The sequence below is a fragment of the Wasmannia auropunctata genome, unplaced genomic scaffold (assembly GCF_000956235.1).
Source record: "Wasmannia auropunctata unplaced genomic scaffold, wasmannia.A_1.0 LD336116.1, whole genome shotgun sequence".
NCBI classification, from domain to species: domain Eukaryota; kingdom Metazoa; phylum Arthropoda; class Insecta; order Hymenoptera; family Formicidae; genus Wasmannia; species Wasmannia auropunctata.
Window position 1 is genome coordinate 3,177,321 of NW_012026774.1, and position 15,781 is coordinate 3,193,101.

General features: G+C 40.6%; 2 protein-coding genes across 2 annotated transcripts in view; one reads left to right on the plus strand and one right to left on the minus strand.

Moving 5' to 3' along the window:
• LOC105448422 (patronin) overlaps positions 1–5,549 on the plus strand; it is a 48,204-nt gene extending 42,655 nt beyond the window's left edge. Inside the window, exons 24-27 of the mRNA XM_011686952.1 lie at positions 486–584; positions 1,979–2,173; positions 2,291–2,573; positions 2,712–5,549. Coding sequence (XP_011685254.1) covers positions 486–584; positions 1,979–2,173; positions 2,291–2,573; positions 2,712–2,856 — 722 coding nt within the window. The 3' untranslated portion in view covers positions 2,857–5,549. The remainder of the gene's footprint in view (positions 1–485; positions 585–1,978; positions 2,174–2,290; positions 2,574–2,711) is intronic.
• Positions 5,550–6,690: 1,141 nt separating this feature from the next.
• The window catches only part of LOC105447832 (laminin subunit alpha-1), a 150,368-nt gene continuing 141,277 nt past the window's right edge, over positions 6,691–15,781 (minus strand). The window contains exons 25-43 of the mRNA XM_011686058.1: positions 15,176–15,287; positions 14,921–15,065; positions 14,483–14,795; positions 14,135–14,295; positions 13,857–13,995; positions 13,135–13,372; positions 12,860–13,033; positions 12,547–12,713; positions 12,105–12,263; positions 11,822–11,970; positions 11,369–11,656; positions 11,014–11,179; positions 10,514–10,930; positions 10,173–10,343; positions 9,664–9,998; positions 9,107–9,413; positions 8,449–8,887; positions 7,814–8,182; positions 6,691–7,691 (exon numbers count right to left, since the gene is read on the minus strand). Coding sequence (XP_011684360.1) covers positions 7,549–7,691; positions 7,814–8,182; positions 8,449–8,887; positions 9,107–9,413; positions 9,664–9,998; positions 10,173–10,343; positions 10,514–10,930; positions 11,014–11,179; positions 11,369–11,656; positions 11,822–11,970; positions 12,105–12,263; positions 12,547–12,713; positions 12,860–13,033; positions 13,135–13,372; positions 13,857–13,995; positions 14,135–14,295; positions 14,483–14,795; positions 14,921–15,065; positions 15,176–15,287 — 4,392 coding nt within the window. The 3' untranslated portion in view covers positions 6,691–7,548. The remainder of the gene's footprint in view (positions 7,692–7,813; positions 8,183–8,448; positions 8,888–9,106; positions 9,414–9,663; positions 9,999–10,172; positions 10,344–10,513; positions 10,931–11,013; positions 11,180–11,368; positions 11,657–11,821; positions 11,971–12,104; positions 12,264–12,546; positions 12,714–12,859; positions 13,034–13,134; positions 13,373–13,856; positions 13,996–14,134; positions 14,296–14,482; positions 14,796–14,920; positions 15,066–15,175; positions 15,288–15,781) is intronic.

Genomic DNA, 15,781 nt, shown 5'->3' on the forward strand with positions numbered 1-15,781 from the left:
TTGCAGGATGTATCACACACTGGTATGGGCAGCTATAATCTATATCAGAAAAACTTACGCGATGAATGTTTAAATGTTTGATTAGCCTTTGATTATCCCCCCCCCCTACGAGCAACTGTGAGCAAGGTCACAACACTTTGCGGGTATGACTTGTTTCCCGCCCGACATTTTTTAAAAATTTTTTTTCAATTTTTGTATTTTAAGTAGCGCCTTGTAGTGGACATCTTTGAGTTGGAACGCAACGTTGTTCTGCACCAAAAAACTGCACCGGCCACTTCAGTTCTCGATGTACCCCCGGATATGGCTCGTAGTTTATTTATTTTCCCCTTTTTTAAATTTCCCCCCATCCCCCTAAGTCTCCCCCCCCCGCTCGCTCCCTCGATGAGATGCGCACGATTGAGGCATCTCTCTCCCGCAACTTATTTAATCTTTCTGATCGTACATGGCGTTTTGAGTGTAACGAGGCAAACATTGCGTTATTGCAGATGTGCAGGAGTCTCAGCAACAAGTTAGAGGCAGGCCTAAATACCAGACTTACCAAAACTTTAAGGGGAGAAAGTCTAATTCCCTGATGAATTTGTGCGGTAAGAAGCACCACAGTGACTTGGAAATACGCTCGATCTCCCTTCTATATCGTGCAACAGTCTCAATGTGTCTCCCGTGTATATTTATAATCTATATATATTTATTATCTCACATTGTCCTGAGATTTTTGTAGACCAAATAGCACACATACACGCGCACTCACACGCACCTATATGTGTACGTAGTGGCATGGTGGCAGGGCTGGAGAGCACACAAGGTGGCAGTGGTAATTAACGACTCATACACGCGCACAACGAGATCACATGCATTTTTTTTCTTTTTCGTTTGTACGTTTGAGCAAAGTTCCCCCGACGCGGCTTGACGACGAAGGGACGGAGTCTTGGTGCTCTCGTGCTTCACGACGCACGATTTATATATGATTTCTTTGCTTCTTCGTTTCATCGGCGCCTCCGTTGAGGTGGAACTTTGTTCACTCATTTTCTTAGGAAGACTCATTTTCGCTGTTGTTGCCGCTGCTGCTGCTGCTGCGTAGAGAAGGCTCGATTGAAGCTTATTTGGGCTTGTTGTACAGCACTGGGTGTCGGTACAAAGTATATCTTGTCGATCGGTGTCTTTTTCCAGATTTATTCTATCGGTGGCTGTGATATCCGTTTTATAATAACCCTCCCGATACTCGTACCCGGGTGGTCCCAGGTTTATCCTACCGCTCCCGCCTCTCTATCCCCTCACTTCTTATTTCCAGGTGTCGTGGCGACGAGGTATAGCAAATTCATTGTGAACGCGATGTGTGATCTGTGTGAGCGGAGCACTCACGTGCTCGGTGTGGATGAACTTGCTATATGTCCTGTTTATTTAATGTAATGTTTCGATAAATCGATCGTACGTTTCGTCAGCATAGCGCAAAGCTCGCGAAGTAAATCATTGAAACTAAGCCATCATCGCATTAGCGTTGATCGAGATATTCAGTTTTTGATAATTAGTATACGCTAGAGAATCATGACACGTACATTATAGAATCATTCTAGTGCAGTCAGCGATTTAACAAGCTGATAGACACAAGCGTTTGCAATTCTTTTATCAGATTATAACATAATTGTAAATATTATAAAAAAATATATATTCTTTTTTTTGCATAAAAAGACACGAATTACGAAGCTGAACTTGAGGCAAGGGAGGTATCTCGCACGCCTGTAACAAGTGACTAATACATTCTTGGCGGGGTGGCTAACCATCATTAATAATAAAAGCCGAAAGGTCTCTCTGTATTCTGATTCGTTATCGCTTGGGTGACAAAAGAGAAAAAAAGATGTACAGTCGTTGTCCTTTAATAAGACAACGCAGAGACGTTCGCCTCTCCGTTGAGATTTCTATCTTCGTATGCGGTTCGCAGGCGCAAGTAGTGATCACGATTGTATGGTGTGTCGACATACAGATTCAGACAGCGGCCTGGGCAGATCGACGCCTCCGAGACGCGCCGCCAGTCCGGGTATAGGCAGCATGAGGCATCTGACGTCACCCTCGGGCCCCGGCTCGCTGCCGCCCGCCCTGATGACATCGAAAAAGAGGATCTACGACGACGGCAGCAGCGACATCAGCAGCACGCCTAGTTCCATGATGGACTACAACGGTAAGAGGCATTTTAATAAAATCATTTTCGAAGGCAGACGCTACTCGATAGTCGCCAAGTTTTTTTATGCAAAAAAAAAAACTAATTCATTTTATTTTATGGCATCCGCTGCAACAGGCCCGAGACTGTACAAACTGCCGATAGCCAAGTCGAATCGCAATATAATGCTGAACGCCGTGGAGTACTGCGTCTTCCCCGGCACGGTCAACAGGGAAGCCAAATCGAGGGTATTGGAGGAGATCGGCCGGTCCGAGAGCAAACACTTTCTCATCCTGTTTCGGGACGCCGGCTGCCAATTCCGCGCTCTCTATTCGTACTGTCCCGAGAGGGAGGAAGTAGCCAAGCTGTACGGTACTGGGCCCAAACAAGTCATCGATAATATGTTCGACAAGTTTTTTAAGTAAGCGAAATCAAGAGTCGATTTTTTTAATTCGTCATTCTTTTTTCCCTATCTTGAAATTTTGATCAATTTTATATCTCTATAAGCCTGCCGTTGCATCGCACGTTATTGACTCGCCATCTCTTTTTTTATCTCCAGATACAATTCCAGCGGGAAATGCTTTTCGCAAGTTCACACGAAGCATCTGACGGTGACCATAGATGCCTTCACGATACACAACAGCCTCTGGCAGGGTAAAAAGGTGAACTTGCCGAACAAGAAGGACATACCGCTCGTCATATAGTTTTACATAAGTGGTCACACACTTAACATTACGCTACTGTGCCCTCTGTTGTTCATAGTTACTATTTTAATACAGGCCCATATTAAATTAATGCGAATACGTTGCGTTTCTTAGTCAATTTTATAAGGACAATTGATCGGTGCTGACCCCATAGAGAAATAATCACAGGTCGCGGCTCGATTCGCACGCCGCTTCTGAAGGGGTGGAAAAGACCGGGGGATGAGCGTGGCCATCGAAGAGAGAAAGAGAGAGAGAGAGGGAGAGAATGTGTTTTGTTTTACTTTTTCTTATCCGTTTTTTTTTCTTTTTTCGTTGAGCGTCAGCATCAATCACTGTGTCATAAGATTACCAGTATCTACTTATAAGAATGGTTTGTTGTCAATACACCCCCTCTAAGATCCCTTAATTTTTGCGGACTAACTCTCGTCATGTAACCGCCTTGTAATCGTGTAAACCGCTGTGTTGCGACTGCGTGGGCGTACGACTCTCACGGATGTATTTATGCGAAAGTTGACTCCTTTTTTTTTCTAAATTTATTTTTCGCGAAAACAAAGCGAGAGAGTAAAGGAGGATGGCAACGGTGCAGCTTGTGTTCTCGTGCGTGCTTGCACAATTTGCGATTCGCACAGGTCTCTTTCCATCCTTCGCTTAGGCTAGATATTCTAAATTATTCAACGATTATCATATTTAGTGCGTTTGAAACTTTTTAAAGATTATATTATGGTATGATGATAACGCGCGAACATGTGAGGGATCATTAATTTTTTTAGATCTCGTACGCAAATTACTGACTTCGAACTCGTTTTTATTTTCTTGTACAGTAGCATGCAACCTCGCAAAAGATGTCCTTTCTTTTTTTTTATATTTCTTTTTTTTTAATCAGAAAAATTTTTTTTACATATACTTGTTCGTTACATTTTACCGATTTGGATACGCGTCGGCGGGAGTGTTCGCGACGCGGCTCAAACGGAGTTGAATTAATGATTTCTCATACTGCGTACGTTTCTCGCGGCTGTTGACGATTGTAACGCGTAGCGCGATTCTTGCAGTGTCCCTCCCCTCACCTCCGCGGGGAAAGAAACCTTTGCCAACGGGGTGGCGACGGATAGCTCATCGTTGTAAATAAATCAGTTCGTTGCGTGATTAGCTTTGGAGCTAGGTGTAAGACCAGCCTTAAATCCGGGCGTATGATGCACATACGTTGAATCCGTTTCTTTGCGAGTGACGATCGTTCGAGCTGCGACATTATGCGTTTCAAATTTGTATTGTAAAAAGAAACAAAACCGCGTGCGAAATATGCGCAATTAGTTTACGCAGAAGCGGCTGTTTTTAACGCGCGAGCGATGTGTTTCGTCAACGGATTAGGTAGTTATCATTGTGTACAGAGAGTGGGATATTTGCGTGATGTTATCGTTGCCTCGCGGACAAAGTCGAAGGACCCGTCGGAAAGGGGAGGCTCGCGGTGCTATATGCGTATCTCCTCCCGAACGCGCTTCAATTTTTATCGTTTTGAGAGGAAGGTGGAAGATGGGCGTCGCGCGTCTGAATCGCGAATTTTATCGATGGAATTGCGCTTTTTTCCCCGACACGACTCTCGTAAGAATTTTCCAGCCACGTTCCGCCTTCCTCGGCAGAAGCAAAGAGAAGGAAAACAGTATGAAGCCTTATGTTATGAACGATGTAATTGGACTAAGTGCGTAAAGACATTTAACGAATTGACAGCTTGACTTTTCTTCAATCGTGTCTCGTCACCGTACACAATACGTTTCCCCCCCCCCCCCAACGATTCTACCGCGACATATATATATATATACCCTCCGCCGTCTCTCAGCGAAACTTTTCAGTCAGTCCGAGCGAACAGAGAACGCGGCGGTCCACGCGTGCACGCCGCGGACGCGCCGTAATTTATCGGAGGAACTGTTTATAATTTATTGTGCCATAAATTCGAACGTTCGCTCTTCGCGTGGGACTGGCATCGGCTTCCTATCTCGCTGAACGGGCCTTTTCGGTCGGACACGTTTCTTTCATTGTAATTGTTCTAGAGGGAAGAGAAGAGAAGCTAGAGAGCTAGGTAGACTTTCAAGTAGACATTTTATACGACAATATCGGGGGTCTATCGTGTTTGTACGATTTTTTTTCCCTTCGGTCCTGGATCCTCGTTCACGATGTGGACGACGCCTCCAGGATCGTTCTCCGATTATTTTGTACGATGTAAGTCTTCGACTCGATGCGAACGGTCGCGCCGAGTGTACAGATAGACCCTCCATATTCCGCGACACGACGTAACGCAAACGTACACAGGATTATTAACGATTACAATTAACAAATACAACGCGACATATCGAAATCGAGGCTTCTCCGGCAAGCTGAAACTGCGGAGGAGTTAATCTATGTATCTTTAATTCGCGTGGGACGTCACGGTCACAGCTTGGCCTCACCGTCCCGCGTCTACGCCGTACGACCACGTGTAATGAAAGGGATTTGTGAGATTAAACTGCGTCGAGATGTAATGACCGAGAGAAAGAGAGAGAGAGAGATTCACTGTTCTATATCCCCGTCTGTTGTAAATTTATCCGAGTACGATGATGATGCAAGAGAAAAAGAAGAGAGAGAGAGAGAGCGATAAGGTAGAGAATCTTAGATTCAGAAACAGTCCGACCTGACAATATCGAACGTGAGATACGCGCCATAGAGAAAAAAAAAAGAGAGATCTTTGAGATGGAGTGAAAATTGCGACAGGTCCATTGCGACGATGTTTGAGAGAAGAGTGAAGAAGGAGAGAGAAAGAGATATATGAATTGATTGCAATTATATATAAATATATATAAATATATATATATATTATACATAGTCATTAATTTTAAGAGCCAGCGAGAATAAATGGCTTGTGGAAATGGGATTGATTACAAAGTTAGGATGACGTTAAGAGAGATCTCTCGATATTGGTCGCTTATGCTTGATATTTATATTTTTTGAAGAATAGATATTATTAGTGAGCTGGTGAAAAGAAAAAGAAGACTTGGATGCGACAATTAAACATGGACAAAAAAATGGGATGGACTGAGACGGGAAGGGAAAAAGAGAGACGGGAAATCGAGGCACACACACACACAGACACACACATACACACAACAATTGAATACTGCGGCACGACGTAAATTTATACGCCGCAGTTAAATCGCGCTTACTAATAATAATAAACGATTATTGTTACGTAATAATTATCGATTTTTATTGTCGCTGAAATTTCGACGTTCAAGGCGAATATCAGTTCTCGAACTTCTATCCGTGTCTCTCATGTAAATATTATGTTTTTTATATACACGTAAAACGAACAAAAAAAAACGTATACCTACCTACTCGACGATATGTATATTTATTCAGTACGTCATGTAAGATTTGGGTCATAATTTACTGTTAGCATCTTCGCAGCGAATGTCATTAATAAAATTTAATAACCCATTTGTAATAGACTTTTATTCTTCCGCGAATATGGGTATACGCAAAGACGGATGCATCATCGATCGTACCTCAGTAGCAAATTTCTTTGAGAGATCTGGATTTTTCTCTTTGCGAGAATTTCTTCGATTTTTAAATATAAAACGTCTTAAAGTTAATATTCTGTTCGCGTAAATGAGATCTTTTTATCTCTTCGATGCCTAATTCTTCAGAATTCTTTATTTCTTCGTATTCAATAATGTGTTCCCCGTTTCGAAGAAAGGTAAAATTGCATTGTGAAATTTTATAAATGCGTCTAAAGTTTCTGAGGCACTTTGTAGGGACTTTTAAGAGGAGCGTTAGAGGATAAGTCAAAGCGACACACAGCCCGCCCTATGCGCTTTTTTCTCTTGTTATATTATATATTTTATACACAACAGCGGATTTTCGTCGTTTGTTAATTTTTCTCCTTGTGTATATGTAATATATTACAATTCAACAAAAGTCGTGTGCGTGTGTTATGTATGAGAGAGAGAGAGAGAGAGAGAAAGAGAGAGAGTGAAGATTAGATATAAAATATTCTTCGAACATCATCTCTCCGTGTGCGTGATTGAAGGACTACTTTTTTTTTTTTACAGGGCACTTGCATTTCTCGTGAAATCTTTCGAATAAAAAAAAAAGATCTACAATGTACATACGTGTCGCGGGCTCCAGTAGAAGCCCTAACTATAAAAGTACAAAACAAGTAATCGCGTTATTCTCTATTCGCTAGCTCGTCGACGCGGCCGATCGCGACAATCCTCGCGATCGGATCTACACGTTAACGATAATAAATAATGGCTTTTAAATACTGATGTACAAATTGTTTGCAGCTTACGGCGAGTAATTAAACTATATATGGCAGTGGTCTCGCGTAAAGTGTCACCGTCCGCACGCGGTATACGCGTACCCGCGTGCGTCACGACAAAATTATTCGTGCCATCGTTCCTGTCTGTCACGAGCGAGACGCGTACACGGTCTCTTCTCCCTTTCGTTTCGTTTCCTACCTTCACATTACGACGATTAGCTTAACGGTCTACAGTTTAGCATCTTTTGGCTTTTTGTTAAGTCTTAAAGAGCTCGTCGCTTGCGAATATATGGCACGTTAATCCCGGTGCGATTGTTGAACCCAACGCGACTCCTCCGAGCAGTCTTTGGAACTAAAGAGCGCCGAGCGCCGAGGTAATATTGTAATTTCCTCTTCATGCCCCGCTATCATTGAACCGGGCAGGAGCTCAGGTGGATGTTGTGCAGCTCGGCCATGTCCGTCCAATCCCGCCTTTCCCCCCCTATCATCACATTCCTGATGCACCCGTTGAAGTGGTCCCGCGTCAACAGCGAGCCTTTCTGAGCGGTCGCTGGAAAAAAAACGGAGCAGTTAAGCTACTTGTTGGTTAAGCTACTTTCACGTTTCTTTTTCATTTATCGTGCACGGCTTACGCACATACCGATGTATAAATTTAACGCAACATTCATTTACCTGGTATACCGCCTATGTACAACGGGCCGGAGAAGATTGAGCTGTTGAAGTGATGATTGGCGTTCGTGGGCAGACCGTATCTTTGGTCCAGCTCGTCCACCTTGAGCGCCAGCTCCTCGTCGTTGTACACGGCCTGGATCCTGTGCCATCGATTGTCGCAGATCGCGTAGTGACTGGCGAATACCTGCTCCACGTATAGCGGATTATTGTCGCCCAGGTCGCCCGACATGATCACCTTGCCGCCGTTGAGCTCCAGTGACAGAGAGGGCGAGCCACTGGGTGCGGTAATCGACAGCAACACGCCGGACACTTCCGACGTTCTGAATTCCAATTGAAGCTCGAGCACGCTGTCCACCTCGAAATTGTTTCCTAAAAGAACGTAAAATTACTTCGAAGATTCAAAGCGGGATAAGAATAAATTCAACGTTTCTTGATATTGAAATGCAATTATTTTATATCTTGTGCATCGTTAATCAAAACGTCTTATTACGTTTTGTAGTAAAAAGTCATATTACTTTAAATTTTAAATTTAAATAAAAATGATACGATTCGAATTTGAGCTGTTTGCCTTACATGCAAGATTTAAACGTTCTCTTTAAATTTCTCATAGTTTCGTTAGTAGTTTCGTGACTTACGATAAATGGCGTAAGCCTCGCCCTGGAAATACGCTCCGCTCTCGACGCTCGGGAAGCACTGACCGACGTTGAAGGCCCTGCTGGTGGAGCCCACCATGTCGTAGACGTTTCCATTGATCTTCAGGCCTCTGATACATCCCTTCAGTGTCTCCAATCTGACGACCACTTGTTCCGGGATGGGCGTTCCGCTTTCCGGCAGACCACCGATGTACATCATAGACGCGAGACCGATCCTCCTTGGGATTTTCAGAACGCGCGGTGCCTGAGTGTCCACTAATAGGGTGAGCTTCCTCTCCTCGTGGCTGATGACGACGTGATGCCAATTGCCGTCATTAAACGGCGTCTTGAATAATATTTCCTTCCGCAGCTTGCTTTTCACTACCAGAAGAAGCTGCCCGTCCCGAATAAGCACCATCAGATAGTGCTTCAATCGAAGACCCTGTAAAAATGCGTTTGTTGTAATAACAGACGGCTACGATTATGTTAGTCAACTAAAAATTGAAAACGATAATTAAATGATTACAGCTATATTAGTGTTATAAAAATTGGAATATTCTTATGAAATGAATTCTGTTCAACTAACAAATTTAATAAACAAGTTCAAACCAGTTGAATAAATTTGCAAAATCGTGATTACGTAATATATGGATTTTTTTACCGGAGTGATGAACAGCAGCCCGTTGGGATAGTACGTCCTAAAATCGAATTCTATCGCATATTTCTTCTCCCAGAATTTCTTGAAGTTGAGATAGAGCTGCGTATGACTGTGCGGCTTATCGCCAAATTTCAAGGCACCCGGTTCCAGCGAGTAGTAAGGCACTTTCTGGCATCCCTCGGGTTGCGTGGACATCCCTCGGGACAATGACGCCGACGGCGCGTAATTCGGCGTGTCTTTTCCCATGCTCGGTCCGGGACGACCGATTAGAGCGTGATCGAAATTAACCGCATCGTCGAATTGAAGATTTCTAAAAAAGATGATAAATTATCGATTAATCATATCAAGTACAAAGTGCCTTCAAACTGATATAATTTCTTATTTAAAAAAATCAAATTGAAAATATAAAATAAATTCATGAATACAAATATTTTAGATCGCATTAAAATAAATAAATATAATATAATTTTAATGCGTCAAAATTTTAACAATTTATTGAATTTATGTCTAATTGTCTCCCAATAATTATGAGCAATATTTAGTTCAGATTCCTGACTTACACGTCATTGATAATCACATCCTTGATAGCGCCGTATAGCGGCGTGTTAATTGTGACCATTTTGGTATTATTGATGAGCGCCGGTAGTCCACCAAAGAAAAGTCCCCCGTTCGATTCGGGAGCCTTGATCGGAATACTCTTGCGTAACCTTCCCGATGTCTGATACGCGTCGTCGATTCTCAGCTCCACTTCCTTTCTTTTCTTAATGACGGTGACCGTGTGATATCTTCCGTCGTTGAAAGTGTTGTTCGATTGGAGAACAAGCTCGCCCTGGCCAGCATTTAAGAGAACTTGCACCTGTCCGTTGAAAATGCACACGGAGTAATAGCTGTTCCTCTGAAAAGATCAATTCGACAAATTAATTTCAATTTTCTTTATAATTGCAATACTATACGTAAATGAAGTTTATTTCCAATAAATTGTACATGCAAATTAACTTTTAACTGGAATGATTCTTTTTACAGTAAGAAATTAATTGATACTAAATTGTAATAATGGCCTTACGTCCGCTGATTCCTTAGCGCTCAATCTGTTTTCGCGGCCCTCGAACGTGGAGAGAAGAAGCATAGCTGCCTCTTGCATGGTTCTGAAGGAGAAGCTTAATGTAGACTGGATCTTCCTCAGAGTAAACGCCGAGTGCTCGAGATAGCCATCCCCATAAAATCCGACTATTCTCAACGGCTGTAAATAATAAAATAATAGATTTAGAATAATAATAGATTTTTTAAATTTGGATGACACGTAAAATATTGTAACTATTACACATCTAAAGAAGTTCCAATGGAGTGTTTGAAAATTAAATCTATTTCAAAATATAAGTTAGAAGACGAAATATAAGATAACACTTTTACCTTATCGCCGCAGCTGGATTCCACGCCGTAATACTGTTCGGCCATCGGATCGTAACCCTCTTGCACTATGATGTTGGCCATGCATCCGAGGAACGACACCTGCGAGGGTAACATCAGCTTTTCGGCGCGGAAGCTCGGTGGCAGCCCGCCGATGTAGTACTTGGCTTGCGCCAGATCCGGGATATCCTCCTTCTTGGGCTGCGGCGTGGGTGCACCGATTCGCTTGTCGTCGCCGCTGATGCTGAGGCTGCATTTCTCGATGTTCTTGCGCACTTGATACTGACGGAACGCGTCCACCTTCGTCCAGTTGCCGGTGTTGTACTTGTAGGTCGAGGACATCTCCATACTAACGTTTCCGCCGTAGCCGACGTGGAGAATGACTTTGCCTTCTCGCAGGAATATCATGATGTGTTGATTCTGTTTACAATAAATTAATACAATAAACATATTTTCTCAATATTAAAGTATTAAATGTAGAGAAAATTTAAATAGATTCGTACATCTTCGTTAATGGCCAGAAACAGCAACGCGTTTTCGTCGTACGTTCGGAAACTGACCGAGACTCCAAACATATATTTGTTATATGGGCCAGACGAGACTCTGTTTCTCACAGCGTAGCCCTCTCCATTAAAACTGTAAGCTACATCGTCTCTCGCATCCTCCACTCTGTAACATTAATGTGTGTGTGATATTATTACTAAAATAACATTACAGAAAAACAGCAATATTTTGCATTATTAAATTATCAGTTAGAGAACTTGTAAAATAATAGAATTTAAGTATATTAAAGAATTTATATAAAACAAGTGTAAACGCCAAAAAGAACTTTAATTAATAACGTTCACGGCAAATTACCCTTCCACGCAAGCTTTGCAAGCCATGTCCGGTGCGGTCGTGATGAAATTCCAGAGGCCGATTTGCCTACCGTCGAGGATCACTTGATGAACGCAACCCGGAAGACCATTGCCGGCGATCAGTTCCGCCGGTCTTCTCTGCGACTTAGGGATACCTCCTATCCACACACGGTCTGTAGGCAGAACGTCGAAACGACCATACTCGGAGTTAGTCGAGTTAATGACAGGGAGATACTTTCCGGACGTTGAAGACTGCTTGTGCACATTCAGCTTGCCCGTGTGTTGCGTTCTAAAGAAGAAACAGATTATTTAAAATTAGCTTCTTTCTCTGTTCAATTAAATAAGTCTATGAATTATTTGCTCTTCATACATCATTAAATTTCAATCGACATTTTTTTTATTTATATATTAATTATATTCATTCTAATTTTATGTACACGTAATTATCATTCACCTTTCAGCCTCGATTCGATACCAAAATCTGTCGTTCTGCAGATCGCCGCTTTCGAGGACCTCAGGATGTATTAGTACGCCTGTACCACCACCGACGTTCCACAGGAATCGCACTTTTCTGTCAAATATCTCTAAAGCGACAAAATCGTCCTGAAAAGAGTCGAAATGTCAGAACTTTAAGTTTAAACCGCACAGTACATTATACAATTTATTTATTTATTTTTCTTTAGGCACAAAGTTAATTGTTCTAATCGCTAAATTAATATTGTTACCATAGAACGTACATTAATTCCACTGGGCAAGTAAAACAGGGAACCCTCCTTGCGCGTGGTTGGAAGCGCGAATGTCATCACGATCGACGTCGTTGACGAGGGTTGCAGCATCGCTGGTCTGTACGAACGGATACATTCCTTACCCTCCACCGATCGCAGAGAAACGCGAATCTAAAAAAAAAAGAAATATTAAAATTTATATCTCAAAAATTATCTATTATTCAATCATTCAATCTTAGTTATTGAATATTTTTGCTATCTCGGAAATTATCAATCACATAATATAATTATTACAAATTTTCTAATATTAAATTAAGAATAATATCAAAGATATATAATTAAAAAAAATAATACATGGTAATAACAAAAAGATTTATATATGGAGAATCAATTTTTTTAATTTTAATTTGCAAAAATACATCTGAGCGAGTAGAAAAATAATTATTGTTCTTACCCCCTCGGCGGTATTTCGAGCCTCTGCAATTTTGTCTTTGAGATTTTGCAGTTTCGTGGCTAACGTGTCGTTCCACTTGTCAAAAACAGCTTTTCGCTTCGTCGCGACGTTCGACAGGCTTATGAGTTTTGCATCGGCTCTCTTGATGTTGCTCAGTGCTTCTGACACTGAAATACAAATATTTCTACAATAGAATGCAATTTTCACGCAATATTTAATTTAACGATTAATCAACGATGGGATTATTTAGCAATTGCGTAAAATGTTAAAATGTTCGCCAAGTACACGCGTTAACTTTAAAAAGAAATATTACGCTTTTCACTGGCGAGGCCAATCTTCGAATCGCCCTCGCGCTTCAATTCGTGCAATTTCGGCTTCAGCCTGTTGGCGATGCCTTGCTTGTAATCGTCGATCAATCGTTGCGTATTCTTTATCGAGTCTGCTACTTCGTCGTTCTCCTCCGAGATATCCAGTAGACCCTCATGTACTGTTTAAAAAAAAAATTCTCGTTAATATCACGATGTTAAAACCTCTTTTATTCGACAACCGCATTTTTACGATTATAACAACACAATCTGATATACTTACATTTTTTACTATTACTCTGCAACTCTCGTAGCTTCACATTTATCTCGTTGTCCTTTATCCCAGTGCTGTTCAACGTATCTTTCAACACGAGCACGGCTTGTCTCTGAGCATCCAACTTGGCGTTCGCGTTTTTGACTAGTTTACCGTGCTGCTTCGCCACTTCCCACTGTTGCGAAGACTTGGCTAATACTTCCTTGGAATTATCCAGCAACGATTTCTGTCCCAAAGGAGGGAAAACCTTGAAAAAACATCTACATTATATTTATAGCCGACTTTCAAAATTATAAAACCATAACTAATATAACTAACAGCATAAAAAATTTAAAAACAATGAAAGCTGAATAATTATTTTAAATACAATTGACAAATTCTTTCAAATTAAACTCTTTTATTTTCAAACACCTAGTAATATATGTAAATCTATTGATAGCGCAATGATATGTAAATCACGGAAAAAAATCATGCTTTAATTTTGTAAGCGTTTAAAACATTTAATGCGTGATTTAAAAAAGTTAAATTGTGAATTAAAGCATAACAATGTCACAGATTTAATTTTACGTCGATTCAATTATTAATATAACAGATTTATTTATAATTTAAAAAATTATTTATATAAAAAATAAAAAAGAAGAGCTTTTTAATTCATCGGCTTCAGTGTTTAGTAAAGAGGAAAATTTAAACGCCAACGTTCCAAGTCCAAAGAGAATTGCATGATCGTTTACCTTCTTATGTACATCCTCGACAATTTCATTGGCTGCCAGTGCGGTGGCTCTCGCCGCTTGCAGACCGTCCACTATGTTTTTGTAGGCCTTGCTTGCCTTCAGAGGGCTGGCCGCAATATCTCGCGTCTCGGCGAACAAACTAGTCAACAAAATGTTACAACATTATCGAATCGTCGACGAATTATATCATTCGCTATCGTCGAGATAACACGTCACTCGTTTTGGATTTAATGCGATGTAATTGTCGATTGAATTAATTATGCTAACAGGATGCTCACCTGACATACTGATCGACGTAACTGGATAGATTTTTCGCGTGCTGCACTGCTGGCACCACGTACTTCTCGTCGTATTCGTAATTCAGCCGGTACAGAAGTTCTTCCTTCATGCTTAGCTTCTCCGTCCAGTATGCTAATTTCTCCCGTGAACCTGGAAGATCCTGAAAATCGCATTTAAGAATGAGGTTTTAAGTGCTTGTGGTCGATAAAAGAATTTAAAGAATTTAATAAAATAATTTATTAAAAAACTCAATTTATTTATTACACGTCCTTTTCTTCGGTTGATTTCTCCCATAATTACTGTTACAAAAAATTGTTCTAAACAAATATAAAAATATCTCTACTTACTTGAATGTTATTTTCCGCGTCGACGAGTAAACCGCGTGCCTCTTCGATAAGTTTTTTTCCATCGGTGATCGTTTCGTTCGTTTCGTCGCGCAGCATCCCGATACGAGCGCACTGGTTCTTGGCCTCGATGAATGTCCCGTTGATACGATTGTACAAACTGTCGTAGCTGAACAGCGTTTCCATGGTGTTTTCTACGACCGTTCGCATATCGTCCAACTTTATCTCGTAATCTTTAGCGTCGTCCTGGGCGATCGCCAAAGGCTCAGTCGCGTCATGAAGTGAGTTTAACCACGCCACATATTCGGTAACATCGCTAATTAATTCAGAATACATTAATTAATTATTAATTATTTATTTCAAACATTATTGCTTGTTCCTTCTCTTTTCTCGTTCCAAATTTATTAAAACTGTTTATTCAATTAAAAATATAATACTCACTCAAGGAAGTTTTCCACTTCTGCGGTTCTCCTGGCTATGTCGACGGACTTTAGATAATTCAAGATTGCCTTCGCAGTTTTTAAGGCCTTCTTGATTTCTATTCTCCTATTGTCGTTGCTATATTGATTGAGTTCCGCAGTTGTATCTGGAATTTGAGAGAAAAAAATTATTCGAAAAGTATTTACACAGCACAATTGTTGTAATACAATAATTAAAGCAAGTTTTTATGATAATTAAATTAAATTAATTACATACCTCCTATGTTTTTTCTCAAATTATCAAGCGTGATCTTCGCTGTAAAAACGTTGTTTTTCAAATCGCCACTCTTGGTCTTCAACGTGTCGGCATGTTTCGCGAGCTTGTTCATCTGCAAATTAAAATAAAATGAAAATAAGATGAAAAGTAAAGTCTATTATAAATGATTTGTAATTCGCGTCAGATTCAAAACTCTATAAAACTATTTATAATTTTATTCAAACGTCTTTCATTTATATAGCACATCCTATCTTAAAATTGCCGTGTTACCTGCGTTGAAGCCTCTTTTCCCCAATGTTTAAAAATTCATATCTTTCAGAAAAATAAAGATATAGACTTTTTTCTAAGTTTATCTTAAAGATGAATTATGTGGCTATTTTCTAAAAAGTCGTGATTTTATTTAAAAATGGCCGATTCAATATGACCGATTAAAACGTCATTTTATTGAAAATTGTTAAAATTTGTTTAATTAAAATGTAATTTGGTATAAATGTTATTGGACGATGTATGGAGTTTAATACGCACCGCGCACAAAACGTCATTTTTTTTGAAAATTTACTTTTTATCAAAAATTAGATCGGAAGAGCACACGTCTGAACTCCAGTC